We start from the raw sequence: 26,335 nt of genomic DNA on the forward strand, positions 1-26,335 counted from the left end.
CATTTATCCCTGATCCGTATGTAAACCTTCTAAAGGTTTATTATCAGACGAGCACAGTAATAAGGCTTATTAAATACCTTCTTGTATTAGACATTATATAAGCATTTTAATGGATTATCTCTTTTAATCCTCACAACAACCTTGCCAGGTGGGACTATATTACCATCATCCTCATTCTCCAGAGGAGTTAACTAGAGCAAGTAATCATTTTTCTAAAATCACTCGGAGGTAAGGTTACAGATAAAATATAGGATGCCCAGTTAAACTGAATTTCTGAGAGACAACTAATTTTTGCAACATTTGATAACCCTCCCTGGAAAATAAATGGCAAAGCTAGGATTTTAAACCATGTAATCTGTATAAAAGGCACAAGCTGTTAACTACTATATTATCCTGGATATTGATAGAAGTCACATCTCCCTGGATATTTATCCAGTATTTGGGTGGCAACTACTACCTACACGTTACTTATTTGTTTATTTGCTTTTCACTCATTATTTTTCTCCCAACTGGTTTTATTTACCATAATGTAAAAGTATGTGCTTCCCCCCACCCCCACCGATTTCAAAGTAATATTCAACTTCAAGTAAATTCATATAAGCCACCTTTGTCTTCTTGTTTAAGTCTTTACTGATTGCATGTTAAGTAGCTTAAAATGGGATATTTTCTGTACCTGGCCATTCTAGCTGCTGTCATTTAACCATTTAGATTATTGAGATTGTTGTCTTTACTCCTTTTCTCAAATGTAGGAAGATTTATGTGCGCTTGCTAAAAAGACACATTTTCCTTTTCTTTTGACAAGGTCAAGGAAATGACACTTAAAAAAGGTGTTAACAGTTCTTTGCATTACGTCCTCTGTGTTCTTCTTTGAATCACTCCTAGGTGTTCTTAAAAAAAATGAGATATTATGGGACGCCTGGGTGGCTCAGTTGGTTAAGCAGCTGCCTTCGGCTCAGGTCATGATCCCAGCGTCCTGGGATCGAGTCCCACATCGGGCTACTTGCTCCGCAGGGAGCCTGCTTCTCCCTCTGACTCTGCCTTCCACTCTGTCTGCCTGTGCTCGCTCTCACTCTCTCTCTCTCTTACAAATAAATAAATAAAATCTTTAAAAAAAAAATGAGATATTATAAAACACAGATATAGAATTAAAAGAGACTTTTTACTAAGAATTGCCAGGGAAGCTATCTGACCCTGCCAGATGATAATATAGGGAAGTAAGGAATCATTTTTCCTTGTGAATTACCACAGTTCAGGATCAGACTTTTGATTTTACCACATCCGGAAATTTATTGACTTAAAAAATTAAAGACAGAAGAGATGGAATAACACAATCTTAAATTTTTTTTATTTCCAGTTCCAGTAGAATATATTAAAAAGAAGACACTTTTAAAAATTATCCTTTTTTTAAATTAAAAAAATTTTAATTGAAGTATAGCTAACAGAATGTTATATTAGTTTCAAGTGTATGGCATAGTGATTTGACATTTCTATACATTACAAAATGCTCACCATAATAAGTGTGGTCACCATCTGTCACCACACGAGTTATGACAATATTATTGACTACATTTTCTGTGCTGCATGTTTCATCGCCATGATTTACTTTATTACTGGAAGTTTCTACCTCTTAATCCTCTTCACGCATTTCACCCATCCCCAGACTCCCTCCCCTCTGGCAACAACCAGTTTATCTCTGAATTTTATGTTTTTTTGTTTGTGTGTTGTTATTTGGATTCCACAAATAAATGAAACCATGTGGTAGTTGTCTTTCTCTGTGTGACTTACAAAGAGAAGACACTCTTTTTTTTTTTAACTTTTTTATTTAAACTCAGTGCAGGTCACACATACTGTATTAGTGCCAGAGGTAGGATTTAGTGATTCTTCAGTTGCATAGAACACCCAGTGCTCATTTTTTCAAGGGCCTTCTTAATGCCCTTCTACCCAGTTACCCCATTCCTCTACCCACCTCCCCTCCAACAGCCCTTAGTTTGTTTCCTGTAGTTAAGAGTCTCTTATGGTTTGTCTCCCTCTGTTTTCATCTTATTTTATTTTTCTTTCCCTTCCCCTATGTTCATCTGCTCTGTTTCTTAAATTCCACATATGAGTGAAATCATATGATATTTGTCTTTCTCTGACTGACTTTTATCCTTCGCATAATACCCTCTAGTTCCTTCCGTGTCATTGCAAATGGCAAAATTTCATTCTTTTGATGGTTGAGTAAAAGATTCCTTGTATATATACACTACATCCTCTTTATTCACTCATCTGTCAGTGGACATCTGAGTTCTTTCCATATTTTAGCTGTTGTGGCCTTTGCTGCTATAAACCTTGGAGCGCATGTGCCCTTTCAAATCACTATGTTTGTTTCTTTTGGGTAAAACCTAGTAGTGCAATTGCTGGGTCTTTTGGTAGCTCTATTTTTAACTTTTTGGGGAACCTCCATGCTGTTTTCCAGACTGGCTGTACCAGCTTTCATTCCCACCAGCAGTGTAAGAGGGTTCCCCTTAAGAAAAGACACGCCTTAAAATTAATGAGCCAAGCATTTAACTCAAGACAGTCAAGGAATATGAAAATTAAAAAGAAGTAGTTAAGGAATACCAATTTTGTGTTGTCCAGAGGAATTGGATAATATCTAGGCAGGAATAGCAAGTCAGAGTTTAGAGAAAGTTCTGAGAGGAAAGTGACAACAAGAAACAAAAGTATAATTCTCAGCAGATGTGATAGTTCTTGCTGTAAGATTGGCCCCTATTTTAATCTGTCGACCTTCAAATGTTTTCAGGTGTAGTGTATTGAAAGATTTGTCAATGGTACAGTGTCTCTGATTTTATAATGGCAATCATTGTGGAATTAATATTTCTTTTATAGAAATTAAAACAATTATTTTGGACTATGTCTATTTTGCATAAGTGAAATTTTCTATCAGAATTTTCAGAATTGACTGCATTGCCACCCAGCCAACTTCTAACTTTTTTTATAGACTTCATTAATGTACTTTACATTTAATATTTTCATATATAAGTACAGTATAATCACCTTCCAGACATAGTAAACAAAAGACATTAATGAGGAAAGTGTTTCTTCTCTTTTATTATATAAATCTATTATTATCTAAATCCATGGAAGCAATGACTTGATTCAACGAAACTTACCAAACCTTCAGATCTCTAGCTACAAAAAAAATAGACGATTTTCTTTAAATGCCAACTCTTGTAAATGTTGAGTTGGCTACAGAGAAACCTATCCTGATTACGAAAAGTAATTGCATTTTAAGCAACTGATATTGAAAAGAAACTTTTTTCCATTCAGAGTAATTATAAGTGACTGTCTACTTATATTCAGTAAAGCTTGACAAATAGAGTAAGTAGTTAAATTATTTTGACATAACTGGGAACCCCATGTTTGGATTCAGACCTGGGTTCAAATGCGACTCCGCCTTTTTCCTAAGTTACTTAGTCTGTCTCCTCCTACTTACAGTGTTAATCTTAGGATCCTTTTGCCCACCCTGAAGCTTGTTATGAGAATTAAACTAAATAACAAATGTATTCATTCATTGAATATTTATTGAATCCCTGTTCTATGCTAGGCATCACTCTAGGTACTATGGGTATCAGAACACGACAGAAATCCCTGCTCTTCATTTTAATGGGCAGGACAAACAACCAAAATGCAAGCAAATAAAAAGGTAGTTTTAAGTAGTGAGTGATACATTCTATGAAAAAAAATAAATCCTGGCACATAACAAGAAGTTTCTCCCAGCTTTTCGTTATAATTTTTGAAGTACAGCAAAGTCCTTGTCCATCTTGGTTCAACAATTAACATGTTGCTCTCTTTGCTTTATCTATCTGTCCACGTGTGTGTGTGTGTGTGTGTGTGTGTGTGTGTGTGTGTGTGTTGTGTGTGTGTGTATCCGGGGGTCTGAGTATCTTGGTTTATTTTTTTCCCTCCAACCATTTGAAACTTAAGTTGCAGGTATAATTATAATTATAGAAATATAATAATATAATGATAACAATTAGTCCCTAATTTAACAAACATCTCTTAAGAATTAGGACATTTTTCTTTATAATAAGTAGGGATTTAATGAGTATCAGTTCTCTTTTCCTCCAAAGCTTCATGGAGAAAGCAGTCATGGCTCTCTGTCATAGCTAATCCGAAATGACAAAAGGATTTGTAATATTTTCGTGTCATCCCAATATAGAAGGCCCTATAAAGTTTCTTTGGGAAGATATCTGATACATATTTACAGTTTTTTAAATTGGATAATAGATACTTTGCATGTGTGTTTGTATTACCTTACAAGTTTTTAATTCTTAAAGACTTAAAATAGGGCACTAGTTTTCATTTAAGCACCATGAAGAGTGGAAATGTACATTTACTGAGGAATTATAACTGACGTAATCAGTTACATACTGTGCTGAGTACTCTCACATGGTATCTTATTTAGTCTTCAGAGAAACTCTTCAAGGATGTAAAAATATAGAATACTTATCTCTTAATATTATAGTAGAAAAAATAGTAGTAAAGTAAAAATGTTTACTTAATTGCACCTGGACTGTCAAGTGGGAAGCAAGGATTTGGATCTGTATCTACTGGCTTCTGAAAGCAAGTTGGGATGTCTGGAAGGCTCAGTTAAGCGTCCTCCTCTTGATCTCAGCTCAGATCTTGATCTCAGGGTCATCAGTTCAAGGCCTGTGTTGGGCTCCACGCCCAGCATGAAGCCTTGTTAAACACACACACACGCGCGCACACACACAACAAAAACTTAAGCAATTTCCACTATGTCCTGTTGCATTGTTAGTGATTGAGTTAGTCATTCGCTTCTTTAGAGGACTGCTTTTAGAGTAAATAGTATGTAAAGTAAACAAGTATGCAAAAGAGTAAGTATGTAAAAGGAGTGACTGATGTGTATTCCTTTTTAAAGAAATTTCTTTGGAGCCACCTCTGTGATACACCATGTTTCTGCCTAGCATTGCAGTTTAATGAGTATTATTCAGTTACTCCCTACATATATCTGCTTTCTCAGTCATGTTCTTTAAGTCAGGGCTGTGTCTCAGTGGTTCCCAAACCTGAATGCTCTTCACAGTCACCTAAGTTTCTGATCCCGTAGAGCTCAGATGGAATCCCTGAATTAGCATTTCTAACACATTCCCTGGTTATGTCATTGCTGCTGCTCTGGGGACCACACACTGAGAACCACTGTCTGCCTCTGCTCTTCTCCTACCACAATCCTCATCTTGGTGCTTATCGCTTAGCTTAAATGCCCTCTCATCTGGGCATCCTTGATGTCTCATCCTTGACTTCTGTTTTAACTGAAACTGTTGGTTGTTCTCACATGTCACTGTATGTAAGAATCACCTGGGAGACCAGTTGACAAAGTAGATTTCTTTTTTCTTTCCTTGTTTAAGATTTTATTTATTTATTTGACTGAGCAAGAGCAGGAACACAAGCAGGCGGAGTGGGAGAGGGAAAAGCAGGCATCCCAAAAAGCAGGGAGCCCAGTGTTGTACTCTATCCCAGGACTCTGGGATCATCACCAGAGCCAAAGGCAGATGCTTAACGACTGAGCCACCCAGGCGCAGCAACGCAGATTTCTGATTGAACCCCAAAACACTGATGTCTAGCAAACGCATTCAGTGTTAACTCAGACAATCCGTGGACAGCAATTTGTGAAATATTGGCTTACAGAGTTGATTATTTGCTCGTCATTGCCATGACTGTATGTCGTATTTGGCTAGGATTGTTTGTTTTTTTTTTACTGTAGTGCCGTTTTTTGTTTGTATGTCTCTCTCCCACTAGAGTGCCTGAAGGGAAAGGGCTGTCTTAGTCACAATGATAACTTAGTGCTTAGCACAATACAGTGTTAACAAGCAACAGAGTGAGTACTGCCTGTGTAATCTAGCTATATGACCCTGGAGAACTTAATCTCTCCTAGCCTCAGTTTCCCCTTTTATGCAATAGTGGTAGTAACACTTAACGTGCTATGGAAATTAGCTCTCAGGGTGTGTATAGTCTTTACTGTAGTAAATTACATACATTATACACCCACTAAATGGACACCGTTGCTATGTTGGTGGTGGTTGTGTTACAGAAGCAAAAAAATAATGTCTGAATGAATGGAAACACCTAAATTATGATTTTACCTTCCAAATTCAGAAATATGTGTTTAGCACTTCATTCAAAGTCTTTGCTTAATTGTCTAAAATACCATTTTATATTTTGGTATCTTAATGAAATCAAGTGAAGTAAAATCATGCTTTGGGCTTCTTCTTTCCCATAGGAAAACAAAGAAATCGCTTGGAACCAATGGACACCATATTTGTTAAACAGGTTAAAGAAGGAGGACCTGCCTTTGAAGCTGGATTATGTACCGGTGCTGATACTCTTCTTTAAACAATGCTTTTACATCTCTTTTCTACTTCATTTCGTCCTTCTTCCATATTTCATTTTCCGTATTTTTATCTCCTTCTGTATGTTTTTTTCCTGTGTCTTCACACCACTTTTTACTATTTTTGAGACCTGGTTAGCTGTTTGTTTCTTGATACCCGAATGGGTGGGTTTGGACAGAAATAACTTAAGATAAATTATGAATTAGTAGCACTTTTGGTTACCACTTAGATAATGTACTCATGGAGGCCCTTTTAAAAGCACCTGTTTAACATACTTTGAATTTTGACAAGGATTACAAAATAGCAAAACGATGAAGATATTTATGGACATAACTGAAACAATCTTGGATCTCCCAACTTCGCGAAGTGCCTTATCTGCTAGAGGTGAATTAATTGGTTTGTACTATGAAGAGTGACTTAGGTCTCCAGTGCGAGGCAAGCCCTGCTTCTTCCGTAGGGTTCCCTGCCTGTGGTCTGGTAGCTAGTCTAAAATATTCAGCGATATGTGATTTTAATAAAACCTGAGCAGAGATTTAATACACACACTAAAATAGTTACTCTTTTGTTTTTGAACATTAAGTAATTTAAAGTGGGAATTAATGAAAAACTATGTCTTACTGCCTCTAGCATAAAATGTAGTGTTTTCAGCTATAAATACTGTAAACAGCGGATGTCGTTGCTAAGATTTACTAGGATGTGTTAATTATCTCTTTGGTTGTGGTTCCAACCTCCGATCTCATTAACATAGATATAATTCCAATCTCGTTCCAATCTCATTAACATATATGTAATATGTATATTAGCGTCCATATGGGATTCCGTTACTTAACACGAGGTCAGGAAGATGTAGAAACACTGTGATAAGCACACAGAAGATACTTCTTATTTTTCTTTTTTCCAGTTTTTCCTTATCTTTTCTCTCTCAGTCTTTTTCTTTCTGCCCCCCTGAGTTCTTATTGGTAATCCAAATGCCCTTTTCTTTATTAAAATGAAGAACACGTTAATACACATAAAGTCAAAACCATGTGCATACCCATATTTCAGTTTTGTAATATAGCACTATTTATAGCATATATAACATATATGTTATATGTGTATATGTTATATACATATATATGCTATAATACAGCGTATAGAAGTGACGGAATAGACAGAGGAATAACTAGGAGTTCTGCAACTGAGAAAACAAATGATAGGGGCGTAGAGAGTATAACCATGGTCACTTAGTGATACCTTTTAGAGTTTCTAAATTCATCATTGACAAGGGCTCTTAAGACATAAGCTATATTTCATCAGAAGCTGAATATATTAAAATTTAGATTCATGTTTGTGAAAGACACTTTAAAAAACAGCGAGCAAGAACATATAGAAAATAAGTACATTACTCAAGGAATATTTCAAAAGTAGTCAGAAATGACCTTTAAGGAATTCCTCATATGTTTTTTTACTCCTCTTTGAAGGTGATCGAATTATAAAAGTCAATGGAGAAAGTGTGATTGGAAAGACCTATTCCCAAGTAATTGCTTTAATTCAGAACAGGTAAGATTCTCAAAATACGATTTATTTTGGCCAAAAATGGATATTTATAAATCAGTGGAGCAAGCAGATTCAGTGTAGTCTTGTCTATATCCTACAATGGGATGGGGAGCCGTGGGACTTTCCCTTCAAGTGGGTCAGCCATTTGAGAATTGTCAAGGACAAGGACCTGGTTATAGCTTACTTGGTGCTTTGCTTCAGCAAATCTCTCAGATTTGTGATTAAAGTCCTTTAGAATCCAAAAGCAACATGTTTTAGATTTACTGTAAATTCCTCACTTTTGCTTGAAATGACAATTAAATTTATAATTTGTTAAATAAAATTATAAATAAATGCACATATATTTTATTTTAAAACCTCTTACTCAGATATCTTTATTGATATCTTATTGAGTAATACTCTTACTATTGAATAATGCTCTTATTGAGTAATATTCTTGGCTCAAATTTATTCATTTGTTTTAACAAAGACAGCAAGAAATTCTCTTTGAATTCATCTGTCTGCCTATGTGCTACAGAATGATAGCATTTTTGAGCTCTCAAAGCAAATAAATATGTACAGAGTAACTGGGAGACCTTAAAGATAACTTAGTCCTACTTTCTTTTTACCACACACCGAGAACATTTTTCTTAGTTATAAATAAATAAATTGAAAGCCAAAGTGGTTACCATGTTGAATTCCGGTCAAGAACAGGCCTTGACTGGGGTCCCCTTGCCTGGATCATCCCATTGTAATTGAATTGAAGTTCATTATTTTCTGAAGACTTTTATGAAGTTCCTATAATGATGTCTAAAACAGTTCATGCTATAGTCTAAGTTATTTACATGAATGCCCTAATGCATTGTCATTTTTATAATTAGATGATGTGATTGTGATTTATGACTCTCTTGAGTACTCTTACTGTTTTAATATATAATGAAACTTTTAGAGAAAGCAAGTCTTAAATCTTCCCTCTAATGTTGGATTCTAGGTGTTCCTGACAATGATCCCTATTTGATCTTAAGTCCTGGAGAAAACAGGGGACTAGTGAAGAATTTAAAGCCACCCCAGAGGCAGTGGGGAGATCACCCCAATTTATTTTCCCTTAAAATAATTTAGATCATCATAGATACACTGATATGTTTTATCAACCTGTAATTTAAGGATTTTTTTTAGTGTATTTGTTAAACATCTTTTCTTGAAAAATAATATTTTCCCAAAGTAACCATAACTTAATCTTCATTTTCCTCAAAATCCACATTAATTTTTTTGTTACTGGTGCAGTTTATCTTTTGGAGTAATAACACTTTGGGATGACAGTCTTGTTTTTTTCAGCTGATGAAGGAATTGGAAAAATAGAGAAACACTATTTTTTCATCATCTTATATTCTTTTAAACAATTGTGTTCCTTTTGTCTACAGTTGGTAGCAAATGGATAACGCAGCACAAAGCCATTGAAATTCTGCAGGGTATTAATGTAAAATGTATCCTTGTAGAAGAATTTAACTAAACATCAGTGTGTATTTTCTACCAACTCCAAATATTGAAATACAAGTACCTACATATTTAATTATTTAATGTATATTTATTATTATTTATTTGAACCTGTGGTTCTTACGGTTTACTATTCTGAGCATTTATGAACCTGATAAGGGTTCAAATCTAACAAAAAATGACACTAGTAAAATTATTAGGTTTTGTTTTCTTTTTTGTTGTTTGGTTGTTTCTTAATCTCTTGATTGTATTGGGGGAAGAAAAAGCTAATTGTTAGAGTTAGATACTGACTCACTTAACAGGGATAGTCCACTATTCTTGTGTTTTCCAAATGTAATACCAGATCAAGACTGGTATAATTTACCCCTTTGTACTTTTAAACCTCGAGAAACTTCTCTGTCATTTTTAACTAGTTTATAGTACCAAAAGAAAGTGAGAATGTGAGCTATTTCTGTAAAGGCTCTAAAATTAAGTCAGAGAAGAAATCAAATAGTTGAGATGCTGTACAGTTTTTTAAAATGAGTCATTTTGGGGACGCCTGGGTGGCTCAGTTGGTTAAGCAGCTGCCTTCGGCTCAGGTCATGATCCCAGCGTCCTGGGATCGAGTCCCACATCGGGCTCCTTGCTCAGCAGGGAGCCTGCTTCTCCCTCTGCCTCTGCCTGCCATTCTGTCTGCCTGTGCTCGCTCTCTCCCCCTCTCTCTCTGATAAATAAATAAAATCTTTTAAAAAAATAAAATAAAATAAAATGAGTCATTTTGATAGTTTTGGTGGTAAACTCCAGTTCCCTTCACTTGTGAGGCCAAGAGGGACTATTTCAAAATTTAGATATTTAATATTACTTGAAATGTTAAATTTGAGTTAAATTTTGTTATTTCCATGTGTATTTTTAGCTTTATAAATAGTGAAAATATGTGGTAAAAATTTACAGCTTTTTCTGTGACTTGAATTAAAATAGTAAATAAATATATACTGAGGAGTTTTATTCCAGGAGTATAAGTAATATACTTCATGTTCCTAAATTAGAAACATGTTATAAAGAAGACTTGCCTACTTAAGAATAGTTCAAACTTATGTCAAGATGTGTTCTTTTCATTCATAGTTAGCTTTATATATGAAGGTGACTTCTTTTTATTTTAATGATTTGGGCTTGAAAAATAAAGGCTAAAAAAAAATTAAATTCATAAGCAAGTTTAAAAAATCCTTCTGAACAAATCATCTTTTTTTTATGTCTTTTTGATACACTTTCACATCCACTAAAATAATTTTTATGTTCAATTTCAGTGATACAACATTAGAACTTAGTGTTATGCCAAAAGATGAAGACATTCTCCAAGTGGTAAGTTTTATTTACTCAAATATGCATTGTTCTATAGTCTCAAATGTTAATAAAGATCCTTTAAAGATGGAGGGGGACTGAATATAAGATTCTGGGGGGGGGAACCCTCCAGTTCATTTAGCAGAGTCTGAGATTCTCGACATTTTACCAAAAGACAAATGAACAAACAAAGAACTATTGACAGTTTTTACAATTAAGTGACATAAGAATGTTTTATGTGTTTGACCTTGAGCTTCTGTTGTTGCCGTTTGGAATGAGATTCCTAATGAGTTTGCCCCGATGTCGCATCCTAGGTAGTCCTTTGAGCAGAAGCCAAAGCTCAGGGTACAAGTGTATATCCCCAGGAATTAGAATTTTTTTTTTTCTTATGAGAATAGAAATTTTATGAAAGCCACTTCTTAATTTTTCAATATGTATGACTGTTTGTAAATTAACCCACCAAGCAGTTTTGGAACCGTATCAGTTCATTCTATCAGAAGTAAGGTTCACAGTGAACGAGTCTGTACCAGTGTGTCAGGGTCTTCAAGAGGAAATGAAACTATACGGAAGATTTTAACATTTAGCCTAAACTTTTTCCTCATTTTTAGAAAAAATAAATAGAATCCTTGACTCCTTTGTTGAGCTTAAATATTGCTGAAAGTAAAAAGAAAGTAAAATACATGAAATTGCATTCAAGAAAATAATACTTTTCTTCAGTTGCCTTTTGTTCAGTAGAATAAAACAGCATGAGCAAAACCTTTGAGATAACACATGAAAGCTGACCACTCGAACTAAGAAATGGCAGTGGCCACTGAAACTTGTGTTTTAAAATTTTTTTTTAGCAAATAATTTTTTTTTTTAATTCAAGTACAACAGGGAACTCAAGGAATCTTTGTGGTAGGAATGGAAATGATAGTCCTTTTTTTTTTTTTTGTAAGCCATTAGTTTGACTTTAGTTCAACATGAGTTCTAAGTAATCTTCTGCAAACATTTTTTTCACAGAAATATCATTAAAGCTGATCCTGATGATTCAGTGTATTGATGCAAAATGTAATTAACTGAAATCCATGGAGATCTGCTTTGTGTTTTCAAAGCATGTGGATTTTATTTAGGAATGGCTTTTTAGGGCTAATGGACTATCAGGGGAGGGCTGATTTTAGGGCTAATGAATTATGGCATTGGGGAGTCTCAAGAAGGTGCAACTGACGGGGGGTGTTTTCCTGGGCATAGAGAGCTAGTTGTAGAGTACCTGCCCTGATAATTCAGCAGAATAGAGAGCCGCAGACATAACCACTGAAGGCAGCGGGAGTCACCAGATTAGAAGTAGATGAGGGAATCCACTCTGGTGTTCCTCCTACACAAAGGACTAGGAGAGGAGGCACAGGCATGGGGAGGCTTTACCTTGAATCCTCGTTGGCAATCCAATGACTCAAAGGCAGAATGCGCTTCCAAAACAGGACTTTTGCTCATCTTCACTGGACTCTTGCCTTGCCGAGGTGAAGGCACCGGTGGGATGCTGTTTACAACAGTGCTCATTTCACAGCACGGCTGGCACTGTCCTGAGCTCCTAGGGCAGGAATCAAGCCCAGAACTGCCATCGCAGACTGTCGTGTGGTCGATGAAGAGCAGCGGCCCTGGAAGGAAGCGTTGTCTAATTTTGTGATCAGTGGGAGAGAAGGTTAATTCGTCTGTTGTGTTATGTTTTAGTTAAGATATATTTATTTCAAACAAAGGCAAAATACAAAGTGTTGCAAACACAGGAAAAAATTGGCTCACTTGAGTGGCACAAACACACATCTTCTGAGTTCATTAGTAAAAGGGTCTAGTAAAATTGTGACGAACATTTGTTTTTCAAACATGTTATTTGAATTATTTTAAATCTTAAGAGATTACAAGCATATGCTCTCAATGATACAAGAAAACCTCGCATTTAACCCCAGCCTTCATTCATATTTGAATGCACTGTAATTCACAAGACAATCAAAGGAGTGTATGTAATTAATGCCTACTACACATTGTTCCTAAAGGACAATAGGACTTGGCAACTTCTTTTTGGCATCAGTGGTTTTAGCTGGGACATCTATGAGAGTCATTTTTTTAAGGCTATTATACAACACAAAGAGAGTCTGGGATTTCAAAAACCATATGCAGAAATTCTTCCCTTTAACAGATTCTAGGGTTAAGATATTCTGTAAGGGCCTTCAGTACTTATGTTGGTCTGTTACCCACAGGATACGCTTTTAAAGACATGTACTGTGAGGTTGAATATTCGTCGTAAAGAAAAAGTAAACACGAACATTTTTCTGGCCATTGTGAACGTGGTTTACTCAAGTGGAGGCTTCTCGTAGTTTGTATGTGTCAGTCTGGGCAATGGCGGGACCGTGTGTCCAGGACTTTTCTTTCCCTGAAATGGAATGTGCACCAGACAGTTCTAGAGGTGCTCAGTTCCTCTTTGAGAGGCTGCTTGGAGAATTGAATTTGGTTTAAAGTTTGACTTGTGTAAGGATAAGTATATAATAATAAATTTCTACTTACAGATAATTGTGATATAATATTGAAAAACATGAAGTAAAATTAAGAATAATTCATTCTGGTACCACACTAGTGCTGGTAATAATGTTCCTGTTCTTGGCAGCCTCATTTGCTAAATCAACATATATTTTCTAGATTAACAGTGTGAGTAGTATATTACATTCATTTTTACTCATTTTTGTATTTTACAATAATATTTTAGACTCTGATATCTTAGTTTCATGTTTTAAAGGTATTACTACAAAATAAAAAACACTTTCTGTTCCATTTTCAAAGAAACAGAATGGTTTCCTCACCCTTTTGAATGTTGGCTGTGCATGAATGAAGTAGCCACCACCTTGGGGCGCCTGGGTGGCTCAGGGGGTTAAGCGTCTGCCTTCAGCTCAGGTCATGATCTCAGAGTCCTGGGATCCAACCCCACATTGGGCTCCCTGCTCAGCGGGGAGTCTGCTGCGCCCTCTTCCCCCCCCCCCCCCCCGTTCCCTCTCTCTCTCTCTCCCTGAAATAAATAAATTAAAAAAAAAAATAGCCACCACCCATCAAGTCACCTAAATAGTGATACTGACTAAAGAAAACCCTTCCTCGAATGGGCTTACGGGAGAACTGAGAGCTGGCCATTCTTTTCAGTGAACCCATCACAACATTATTGTTAAGCAACTGACTCAATAGACTCAAAGCTGAGTTTTCAGCTGATCGGTTCTGATAGCTGCAGAGATTCTTAGGTGTATCTAGTGTTTGGCCGGGGCACCCTGAGCCTGCTTTGTGCTGTTCTGTGTCAGACACAGCAAGGCTAAACAGCTTCTCTAGGATGACAGAAAGAAAGCAGTGGCACCAGGATGTGACCTGAGGCGGGTCCGAGACTAAAGCCTGTGACTTTCAGCTGGACCACAGTCCTTGTTGCCATTGGGTCCAGGTGAGGACTTAAGTGGCTTAGCACAGTCACCGTGTTAGTAAGTGCCAGAGCTCTTGTTCTAACTCATCTCTGGACTCTCAGTCCAGTGCTCTGCCACTCTGTAAATACGTCATATAAATTAGAAAATGTAATTTAATTAAAGTTTTTCTTAAGATTTATTAGAATTACTTTCAAAATAATTATTATGTGTATATATTATATATAATATATATAACGTTAAGTTCCATAATCAATATATATTGCATTTAAAATTAGGTAACCATTTGTCAAGTGTGCATGAAGGTGGTCCTGCCTTGAGTAGGGAAGCAAGAGTAGGAGTTCTGGAGGTTTCTTTCATATTTTGCAAGTTTATGTTTGCTTTGTTTGTTTTAAAATCAGTTTTTAAATAATTATAAGAATAGTTATGTGCTTGATAGAAAAGTTACAAATAATTTAGAAAGCTATAGAGTAGGCACACTCTCCCCTTTTCCCACACCCCACGGTGGCATGTTTGGCATGTATTTTATTAGACAGACAGACATGTAATTATTTTTTATTTTATCGTAAGTAAAAATGGTATTAAATTAATAGGTCAGCCTGTTGAAGGTGAAATGGTAGGGAGGAATTTCAATCTTACCAACTTAGTTACTCTGCAGGGAGTTTTTTGTGGGTTTTTTTTTTTCTGTTTGTTTTTACCATTTATTTGACAATAATTATGCAATAATAATAGTATTATAATAGTAACAGGCATGATAATAGTGATTTTGATGCAACTCCACTAAAACCGAGCTTGAAGATTATTTTGGGACTAAGTTACTGTTAGATAACTGTACAAAGAATCAAGATCCAGACTGTTAATACTAAATTTTATTTAATATGCTCATTACAATTTTAACTGCAAATGCAGAATTCTTTTTTTGCTTTTGAGAGAGAAAAGAGTAACCCAGGCCGGGGGCAGAGGGAGAGAATTTTTTTTTTTTTTAAGATTTTATTTATTCGTTTGACAAAGATCACAAGTAGGCAGACAGGCAGGCAGAGAGACAGAGGAGGAAGTGGGCTCCCTGCTGAGCAGAAAGCCCGATGCAGGGTTTGATCCCAGCATCCTGAGATCATGACCTCAGCCAAAGGCAGAGACTTTAACCAACTAAGCCACCCAGGCGCCGCCAGAGGGAGAGAATTTTAAGCAGGCTCCATGCCCAGCCCACCCAGGACTGACCCAGAGTCAGACTAATTTTTCTTTTTTAAAGATTTTATTTATTTATTTGAGAGAGAGACTGAGAGAGAGCATGAGCGAGGAGAAGGTCAGAGTGAGAAGCAGACTCCCCGTGGAGCTGGGAGCCCGATGCGGGACTCGATCCCGGGACTCCAGGACCATGACCTGAGCCGAAGGCAGTCGTCCAACCAACTGAGCCACCCAGGCGTCCCCAGACTAATTTTTTTTTAAGATTTTTTTTCTTGAGAGAGAGAGAGAGCAAGAGCAGGGACAAAGGTAGGGACAGAGGGAAAGAGAGAGTCTTAAGCAGACTCTGCACTGAGTGCAGCTGAGGGCTCGATCTCATGACCCCAGCCGAAACCAAGAGTCCGTCCCCCAACTGTTGCTCCACCCAGGTGCCCTGAGAATGAGGAACTTTTAAACAGATAAACAGGCTGTTTTTTACTGCTCATGAACTGAGATAATAAGGAAATTCAGTCAAGCTCTTGAATGAATTCATGTTTTACTCATCTCAATAGTATCTGCTTACGTTAGACAGAATACTGTCTGCGTAGAACATTCTATTTAGTTAGTCTGCTGTTAATGCATGGTCCCTGTGTGCGTATGTGAGGACCCACTTGGCATAACTTTACTCAGAAATGAGTAATCAGAAATGAGGACCCACAAACATGGGCTATTTAGTATTTAGAGCTGATATATAGGAATCTTAGAGATGTTCGAAATATGCCAGATATCTTTTCAGGTTTTTTGTTTTTCCTGTCATATACCTTCCTTATCCCCAAATTTGAAGAAAGGCGGTATCTCTAAATTATTAGTTCTAAAACAGTACTTCCCAGCAGAAATTTCTAGTTGTATGAAAACCCCTGAGAAAAAAAAATGGGTTCTGTGGCCGAATAAGCTTGTCATTTCCCTTTGAGTCTAACAGCATACATGAATGCAGGAGAGGTTTTGAGGAGTCGGGAAGCCTGCCAGTCAGTCCTTCGCTACATCCTGGAGCAGAGAGAGCGCTCTCCTCCTCCTCCTCCTCCTCTTCCTCCTCCTCCTCCTCCTCCTCCTCCTCCTCCTCTTCTTCCTCCTCCTCCTCCTCCCTTCCGGGTGATGCGTAATAAAATTGCACAAACACACTGTGGGAAATACTGTCCCAGAGTGTTCACTCATCCAGACACAATCTCCCTGGCGTGGAAAAGTCTTGGTGTGAATATAATCAGCATCAAAAAGACAGTCATGTTAGGTCAGTGGCATATAACCCAAAATGTGTATTTTGACTATATTCGTGCCTTAAAGATATCACAGCATGCGTGCTTTCTTGAATCTACTCATTCAGCTTTTCCACGCATCCTGGCTTCTCTAATATTTCTATCAGTTTTAAAGAATTCCTCTGGAAGTAGTATTTTTATGTCCACCCAGTCATCATTTTCTAAAGCCAGTAACCCAGGACAGAAGGTACAGGAAAAGATCTGAATTTCTGAGTGAAACGTACTTAACGCAACAGTCATCCTTTCTCTCCCGATCCTCGTGTCCAGACAGCTGCTGTCGCGGACAGCTTGTGGTGGTGCTCCGATGTACACGGGAAGGAGGAGGTTGTACTATTTTAAATGCATGATAGAGCATTCGTTTCGTCATCTGGAAGCAGAGCTGGAAGAAGCTCAGGGGAGATGAGAGGCATCAATGTTGCTCTCGTGGAAGGGAAGCTTCGGGGCGCATCACCACACAGCGGTGCCGAGGGAATGAAATAGCCGTTAGGAAAGCCTGTCACCACACGTATTTTGCTTTCAGAAATGGTAGACAGCCCAAATAAGAACCAGATAAAAGCCCGAGAAAAAGATGCTCAGAAGGATACTGAAGTTATTCTTTATGCTCCACTGCCCTTTACTTCTCTTGGTACCTTCCAGAGTAATCAGTATAAGATGTATTTTTAGCTTGCTGTTTCCAGCATCAATATGACAACATGATTCTGTCTTTATATCAGTAAGCAGCTTCTACTATGTTTTCCTATTTTCTGCTAGCTACAGTTTACAAAGGATGTCACAGCTCTGGTAAGAAATGCACAGAAGCCATTTCCTTGCTTTTTTTTTTAAGTTACGTTCTATAGAGATTTGTAATAAGCCAACCTATTAAAACTGTCAGTTTGCTTAGAGAAACCCTCCATAGTATGATGTTAATCTTACTAATTTGTGGACTGTGTTTGTGATATCTGATTTTCTTTTTTTTTGTTTGTTTTTATGTTTGATTTCTTTTGAATCCTGTGCATAACTGGTGTTAAAACATGATAACATCTACCTATATGTGGATTTTTTTTTTTTTTTTTTTAGTATCTCACTCTCTCTCTTTCCCCGGGACTTTGCTGTTGTGTATGTGGCTGCACTTGAGCTTTGCAAGCTTAGATGTCTAACGCAAAGACAGGATATGATGATGGATGTGAATTAAGCTTGTTTTGATTAGGGGAGGATATGTAACATGATACTACACCTCAGTGTCTCAGATGCTGACCTAGTCCTCAGTTACTATCAATTAGTTCTGTTTTATTGCGTGTCTGTCTTTAATTTCAGTTATTTTGAAGTTTTGAAATACGTTGCTAGATAGTTTCATAAATAATAAATAGAATAGAATTTGAGCTGCATGCCTGCCTGTTAGTAATAGAGAAATGCCTCCTCCCAGTAAGTAAAAGAGACCAAATAAATGTGTGCACTATAATTTTGCATTAGCTTAAAATAAAAAATAAAAATTATATACAGAAAGATGAATTACGTTTTTTCATAATTTCATGCCTTTACTTTTCGTGCTCGATTTAAACATGCATGTTTTCTCTTATTTTAAATATTCAAATTTTTGAAATATTTGAATATTTTAAATATTCAAATATGGCCTAGGACTTAATTTATCAAAATGGCTTATTTTTAAGGACTCGGTAATCATTCATTGACAAGCCACTGCTCAGTATGTCACATTTAACTTGTGCTTACAGTAAAAATATATTTGGTTAACGTTTTTAATACCTTCACCCTCACTCTGGCAAAAGATCAAAATGTTCTTTTGCTGAGATTTATCAGGCAGCTATTTAACCTGTCAAATGCTGGGAGATCATAAAATTTGAGTGGGGAAGATTTTAGAAGCCAAAGCTCTCTCTAATTGGCTGGGGGGGAAAAACTGGTATGTCTCCGTCTTTTGAGAAAACAGGCAGTTGTAATTAATATCGTTGCAAATTCTCCGGTTTGATTTCTGAAACGCTAGCCCTTTTCTGAATGTGTGGCGCATCCTTATGTTGTGTTTGCATGCTTGCTTTAACGAATGCCACTTAGGAATAAGGTACGGCACCGTAAACCAAAACGGTCCATTGCAAGAATGGAAATTGTTGTTCTTCTTGTGAATCCGAAATGACACTTTTTTCTCCTTTGCACATAGGCGTATTCTCAAGATGCCTACCTGAAAGGCAATGAAGCCTACAGTGGCAATGCCCGCAATATCCCCGAACCTCCACCGATTTGCTACCCCTGGCTACCATCTGCCCCCTCAGCCATGGCACAGCCAGTGGAAGTATCTCCTCCAGATCCATCATCGAGCAAACAGCAAACCAGTACCCCAGTCCTGACGCAACCCAGCAGGGCCTACAGAATGGAAATACAAGTGCCTCCGTCTCCCACAGATGTCGCAAAGTCGAACACAGCAGTGTGTGTTTGCAATGAAAGTGTCAGGACTGTTATTGTACCTTCTGAGAAGGTTGTAGATTTGTTAACTAATAGAAACAACCATACAGTTCCTGCACATAGAACCGAAGAGGTGAGGTATGGCATGAACGAGCAGACCTCGTTGAAAACAGTGTCCAGAACCACTTCCCCGTCGTCATCGGTTCCCACCACCCATCTCCTGCATCAGACTGCAGGCTCCAGATCATTGGAACCTTCGGGAATTTTACTTAAATCTGGCAATTACAGTGGACATTCGGAGGGAATCTCCAGCAGTAGACCTCAGGCTGTGGATTCGCCTTCCGTGTCTGTTAATCACTATTCTCCGAATTCCCATCAGCACATAGACTGGAAAAACTATAAAACCTACAAAGAGTATATTGATAACAGACGATCGCACATAGGTTGTCGGACAATTCAAGAAAGACTAGACAGTTTAAGAGCGGCATCTCAGAGCACAACAGATTATAACCAGGTGGTACCGAACCGCACTGCTTTGCAGGTACGACGTCGAAGCACCTCCCACGATCGAGGGCCCCAGTCTGTTCAGATCCGGCAGCGCAGTGTGTCCCAGGAGAGGCTGGAGGACTCTATGTTAGTGACGTATTGTCCACGAAGTGCATCTCAAGGAGCCCTGACCTCTCCATCTGTTAGTTTTAGCAATCACAGAACTCGTTCCTGGGATTATATCGAGGGACAGGGTGAAACCTTAGAAAATGTCAATTCGGAGAGTCAAATGCCCGATTCAAATGGAGAACGAAAGCAGACCTACAAGTGGAGTGGATTTACTGAACAAGATGATAGACGAGGGATTTATGAAAGACCCAGGCAGCAAGAAATTCACAAGCCTTTTCGAGGTTCGAATTTTACCGTGGCTGCAAGCGTTGTGAATTCCGATAACAGGCGAATGCCCGGCAGGGGAGTGGGATCTGTGTCTCAGTTTAAAAAAGTGCCACCAGATCTAAAACCACAGCAGTCCAACAGAAACTTTCCAACCACTTGTGGAATGTCACTGCCTCGAGGCGTTTCGCAAGACAGGTCACCTCTTGTGAAAGTCCGAAGTAATTCTCTGAAAGCGCCTTCTACGCATGTCACAAAACCATCATTTAATCAGAACTCATTTGTTTCTGTCAAAGACCAAAGACCAGTAAATCACTTGCATCAAAACAGTCTGTTGAATCAGCAGACGTGGCTAAGAACCGAAAGTGCCCCCGATCACCAGGTGGAGCCCGGGAAACCCCCCTCTCTATCTGGAGCTGCCGTCGCGCCTGCCCCTCAGACCACTGAGAACTCAGGCGCTTTGGATTTAGAATTATCTGTCACTCAGAGAAGTCAGGACTTAAATCTCCGAGAGGCTGACATTCAGGAGTCAGATACTTTAGATAGTAGAGAAACTGTCGTCCTCAGAGAGAAACCTCCATCCGGTCGCCAGACGCCACAGCCTTTAAGGCATCAGTCTTACATCCTGGCGGTGAATGACCAGGACACAGGGTCGGACACCACCTGCTGGCTGCCCAACGACGCGCGCCGTGAGGTCCATATAAAGCGGATGGAGGAGAGAAAGGCCTCGAGCACCAGCCCACCGGGGGATTCCTTGGCATCCATCCCGTTCATAGGTGAGCTCATGGGTAGTCCGTGGCTACTGTGTCAGATACGTTACACATCTTTCCAGAAAGGTGGTCTTTCTAGTGCAACAGACACAAAAATTTTACGCTGATTTTTAAAACATTTGTCTTGAGTTTCCTGAACCGTGCTAAAGCTAGAGCCATAAGTTTTTACCCTCAAAAATGATGTCAAGTGGCAGTTTTCCTTTTTTATTTTAACATTATCTACTCAATACTTTACTTTCTTTCCTTCCTTCCATTCTTTCTTTCTTTCTTTTTTTTTTTTTTTTTTTTTTTTAAATGAAACAGACTTCCACTGTCTGGGCCAAGGGACCCAGCAAACCAAATGGTACCTAGTTGATGATCCTTCTGAATCAAAAGCCAAGTTGAACGGTTTTAACAATTAGTAATCAGTTTTTATTTAAACCGTGCTTTTGACTTTCTTATTTCCTATTTCTTTGGGCTGAATGAATAGCCCTCTTCGTTGTCAAGGTACTTTGTTTTGGAGTGAATCTTGGGTTAGAATTGGAAAAAATAACTCGAATTACAAGCATGTGTCCCAGTGTAGAAGAGCTAGTATGTCCCCCTAGGTTTGCGGCTGCTCCCACACACCCCAGGTGTACTCTCCACAATGCAGCCAGTGTGGTGTTTTAAAAACGGAAAAATCAGATCATGCCACTGCTCTGACCAGACCCTCTGTTTACTTTCCCCATCACCCAGGGTACAATTCCAAATCCCGCTGTGGCCTGCGGGGCCCTCTGTGGTATGTGCCCCCCCCCCCACCACTCCACCTCTGCGAGCCCATCTCCCGTCTTCGGCTGCCCCTCCTTGCACTTGTGGGACCACGCCAGGCATGCCTCGAGGCCCTGGCACTGCCACTTCCCAGCCCCGGGACACATTTCGTCGAGAGTCCCAAGACTCTCTCCCTCTCTGCATTGGGATCTGAGCTCAAGTGTGACCTTATCAAAGCGGCTGTTCCTCACCAGCCTGTCTGCAGTAGGTACCCCCCCCCCCACACACACACACATACACACACAGCACCTGACATCCTCTGTCCCCGTCTGCCACTTTATTTATCTTCGGATCACTTATTTCCGCTGGATGTATTTTTTGTTTCATGTTTATCTGCAGAGCTAGAATATAAGCTGCCTTAGAGCCAGGCTCTTAGATCTTTTGTCCGCTTTTGTAGCCTCAGTACCCAGAGCACTGGCTGGCATGTAGCACTCACTCAGTAAATTCCAGCTGAAATGATGAAATGATGAAATGATGGGCAGTGGTAATTTTTGAGATGATGGTTAAGTATATAGCAAAATCAAAAGAAGAGTTCTCAGGGTAGTTACTGTGCAGCTCCAACGCGTAATCCGCTAACAGGCTTATTGTATGTGTCCTTAGTATTGCCTTTCGTTTAAGCTGTAGAGAGGTTAAATGACTTCCCTAAAGTGTCACAATTAATAAGCAGTAGAGACTGACACTTGGCTGGCTGATTCAGGCTCCCCACAGAGCACAGCTCCAGAGGGCGCCATGTACATAGATGCATTGTGAAGAGCGCCCCCTGGAGTTGTGGGACGCAGGGCCTTTTGAGACCAAGGCGGTACTCGTCCTCACCCCATTACCCTATGAGTTCATGAGGAGTTCTCCATAATCTTACAGTATAGTGTGCTTCTCTTTGAGCAACATTTCAGGTTGCTCAAAGAGAAATTTTCTAAATACACTGAGCTTATTGGACTGTCAGGCAACACTATCAAAGTCAGCTTTTGAGAAAGTTCTGTGGAACTTCTATTATTTATAAATAAGATATATGCAAGTTGTAAACATTTGTGGGAAATCTCAACCTAAATTGTAGTCATATTTATATCCATACCCTTAAATCTAACCTCAGAAAATAGAACTTTGCCAAAAATGGAACCTTACACATCATCTAGATATTTTATAGAATTAACTGGGCACTAATGATTGTTTTATGCTTTTTTTAAGAAGAAAATAAAAGAACTTTTAGATTTCATTAAGTATAAGTTCCATAAAATAAAAGAAACTTTTAGTCAATAAAAGAACGTTTAGATTTCATTAAGCATAAGTTCTATATTTTAATCACTATTGAAATCCTTTTATTATTGAGCTTTAAACTGTTATCTGACCCATAGGTGTTTCTCTTTCCAATCTATTTTTTAAATTATATACGTGAATATATACTATAACATATAAAATGTGAAATTTTATTATATATATAAGTGGGATATAGATCTGTAATTTTAAATATATATATATAAAACTGGGATAAAACATCAACATTGAAATGGAGTAAAAGAGACTGCAACGTTTGCCGATATATTTTCTAGGAACATGAATTCCATTTGATTAAGGAGGAAAAAAAATTAGTGATCAAATAAATTGAGAAATGCTGGATTTAAATAGCTAAACAGGTTTTGTTTGTCTTTACTATGGGACTCTTAGAATCATAAATATGCTACTTTGTATTTCCCAGGTGTATTTTCTCTTTTTTTTTTTTAAGATTTTATTTATTTATTTGACAGATAGAGAGCACAAATAGGCAGAGAGGCAGGGATGAGGGAAAGGAAGAGGGAGAAGCAGGCTCTCCGCTGAGCAGGGATCCTGAAGCAGGGCTCGATCCCAGGACCCTGGGATCATGACCTGAGCCGAAGGCAGACGCTTAACTGGCTGAGCCACCCAGAGCCCCCTAGGTATATTTTCTAACACTATTTTTCATAGAAGTATTTGACCATGAATCCTTTTATTTAGAGGATCTCTGTTTAACATATATCATAAAACACACTTCAGAGAATATACTTTATGCTATCTCATGGAACCTTTAATTAAAAGGAAAGAAAGTAGGTTTGCCTTTGTATTATCACATTCTAGAATCTTATATTCTGTGATTTTAATAATTATTTTTTATCATTTGAACACATTCTAGGGACACCTGGGTGGCTCAGTTGGTTAAGCAGCTGCCTTCGGCTCAGGTCATGATCCCAGTGTCCTGGGATCGAGTCCCACATCAGGGTCCTATCCCAGCTTGGCAGGAAGCCTGCTTCTCCCTCTGCCTCTGCTTGCTGCTCTGTCTGCCTGTGCTCACTTGCACTGTCTTTCTTTCTCTGACAAGTAAATAAATAAAATTCTAAAAAAAAAAAAAAAAAAAAATTAAAAAAAAAGAAAGAAAACATTTTAGATTAATGCAAGAAAAAAACAAAAAAGAATTAAGTGCCTTGGCTTTATTCCCAAAATACCAGAGAATGGAGCCAATTCATTTGTTTAGTCATTTATAATAGAGAGCACATGGTATGTCTTACAGAAAGAAAATTCTCCAACATTTTGTTACACATTTAATGTCTAATATTTCTTTTGGTTCACAAAGATTTAGAGAAATGAAAACAAACCATTTTATTTGTTTTTAAACTAGGAATATCAGTCATTGGCAGTATTTTCTTTACCCCCCACAGGTGATTTATAAAGCTTCATAGTAAGTACTGAAAATAAATTTTTACTTCTTTTATGAGTAAACACAAAACAAAATGAGTAATGAGTTCATAACTAATTTGACATTTACTAGGAGGATTTAAGATGTATTCTACAATCTGAACTTCCTCCATTTCTTTATACTACTCTTATAATTATTAATATAGAGAAACTATAGCTGTATTACCCACACTCAGCTTTCATTTCAAATTCATTTTCCTCCCTTTTTCTTGCTATTTTTTTTGTTTTTTTATTTTTTAAAAATTTTTTTAAATTTCTTGCTGTATCTTTAATACTCTGTTCTCATCTCAAAGTTGGCCCATATGCATGTACTTAGCGTTAGCCTATGTAAAATTGAATTAGATTTGTACAGCCTTACTGGTCCTACCTTTTTAAACCAACTTAGCAGGTTTAAAGCTTGTGAGATATATACCTAGATTACAGGATTGAAATTTACCCAGCAGCAGTGGGAGTGGGTGAGTGTCCCCTTACACCCAGCTTCTCCCTCTGGGAGCTCTAGTCTCCTAATGCTAGTGGTGATATTACGGGCGGTGCACCAAGTGCCCAGCCATTCTTTGATACTAATACTTATTGAGTCTTTCTACAAAGCATCTGATCTATAAAGACAAAAATTATACTCATCACCTTACAATCTTTTTCATCCACCAGCATTCCCACAAGATGTGACTCCATTGGCACTTAAACTTTTTTAAATTTTTAGTTCTATTGAGTAATGGGGTGGAGTTCATTTTTAAATATAACAACAACAACAAAATCCCCAAACTTCTGTAGTACTTTATAACCTAACAAGTATTTCATGTACCCATCCTTTTAACAGCCCGGTACGGAGTGTAGGTCAGGAGTTAGATGCTTATCCATAAAGGACCCACTTTATAAAGTTAAGTTGTTTGCTCAGGGTTTCTCAGCAGGTAACTGGCAGAGTTGATTCTCTGCTAGCTCGGAATCTCCTATTCTTTGGACAATGCCCTAAAAATGTGCTACAATTTAAATCCTGGCTTTCACTCTTTTATTTTTTTGAAAGATTTTATTTATTTATTTGACAGACAGAAATCAGGAGTAGGCAGAGAAGCAGGCCGGGGGTGAGGGGTGAGGGAGCAGACTCCCTGCTGAGCAGAGAGCCCAGTGTGGGGATCAATCCCCCTGGGATTATGACCTGAGCCGGAGGCAGAGGCTTTAACCCACTGAGCCACCCAGCCACCGCCTGGCTTTCACTCTTTTAAAGTTAAACCCAGAAACTAATTCTACATTCAGTATTCACCATTCTTTTTTTTTTTTTTTTTTTTTTTTTTGTTAAAGATTTTATTTATTTATTTGACAGAGAGAAATCACAAGTAGATGGAGAGGCAGGCAGAGAGAGAGAGAGGGAAGCAGGCTCCCTACTGAGCAGAGAGCCCGATGCGGGACTCGATCCCAGGACCGTGAGATCATGACCTGGGCCGAAGGCAGCGGCTTAACCCACTGAGCCACCCAGGTGCCCCAGTATTCACCATTCTTAACTCAGACTTCGTAAAATTGAACTTGCCTCTTTTTAGTAAATAAATGAGTGTGTTCCGAGTTTGTTAACAAAGCTCTTCCCCATGGAATAATTTTAGATGCCCATTTACCTTCCTTTGGTAGTAGCATTAGCTTTTATCCCGAACTATTTCAAATTTATCGGCAGCACACCTTGTAGAATAATATACTGAATTATTTAGGGGAAAAAAAGTTTTAACTTAGCTCTATGAAAACTATAGAATTAATTCCCTCAAGTTAGACTTTCTCGATTTTCAGCTAGTTCTTTCATGTTGAAAACCGCGCTATTAGTAACTACACTCTCAGCTACATCTGGCAGTTTAAAAAAAAAAAAAAAAGTCCAAACCTTCTAAAGCCCCCTGACAGATCCCTGGTTTAGAAAAACCTGCAGGTATTTTAAATTACTACACAAATGATCATTTTACACCCTTAGTGGATCTATTACTCTAGACCTCTTGACCAGAATTGACCCTCCTGATATTCCTCGTCCAGTTTGGGGACTTTATAGGTAACGAACTCAATATCCAGGGAAACTGAGTGGCTTTCACACAGTCAAACAAGACAGGACCCCCTGCCCAGTCTTCCCTGTTCCTCATAGCTTGCTTCTTTTCTGTGTGAAGATTACTCATTTGAAAGAAAAATTGGTGCCTCGTGTTTATTGACTGTTTTTAAAGTAACTGTCAGATCTCTTGAAA

The 26,335-nt window shown here is 38.1% G+C and overlaps 1 protein-coding gene across 1 annotated transcript in view; it reads left to right on the forward strand.

The window, feature by feature from the left end:
* ARHGAP21 (Rho GTPase activating protein 21) overlaps positions 1-26,335 on the forward strand; it is a 137,444-nt gene that overhangs the window by 79,666 nt on the left and 31,443 nt on the right. Inside the window, 5 exon segments of the mRNA XM_045084969.1 lie at positions 6,278-6,370; positions 7,847-7,925; positions 10,679-10,733; positions 17,356-17,385; positions 18,752-20,648. Coding sequence (XP_044940904.1) covers positions 6,278-6,370; positions 7,847-7,925; positions 10,679-10,733; positions 17,356-17,385; positions 18,752-20,648 — 2,154 coding nt within the window.

The sequence above is a fragment of the Mustela putorius genome, unplaced genomic scaffold (assembly GCF_011764305.1).
Source record: "Mustela putorius furo isolate JIRA1106 unplaced genomic scaffold, ASM1176430v1.1 tig00000827_pilon_pilon_pilon, whole genome shotgun sequence".
In the NCBI taxonomy this organism is placed as follows: Eukaryota; Metazoa; Chordata; class Mammalia; order Carnivora; family Mustelidae; genus Mustela; species Mustela putorius.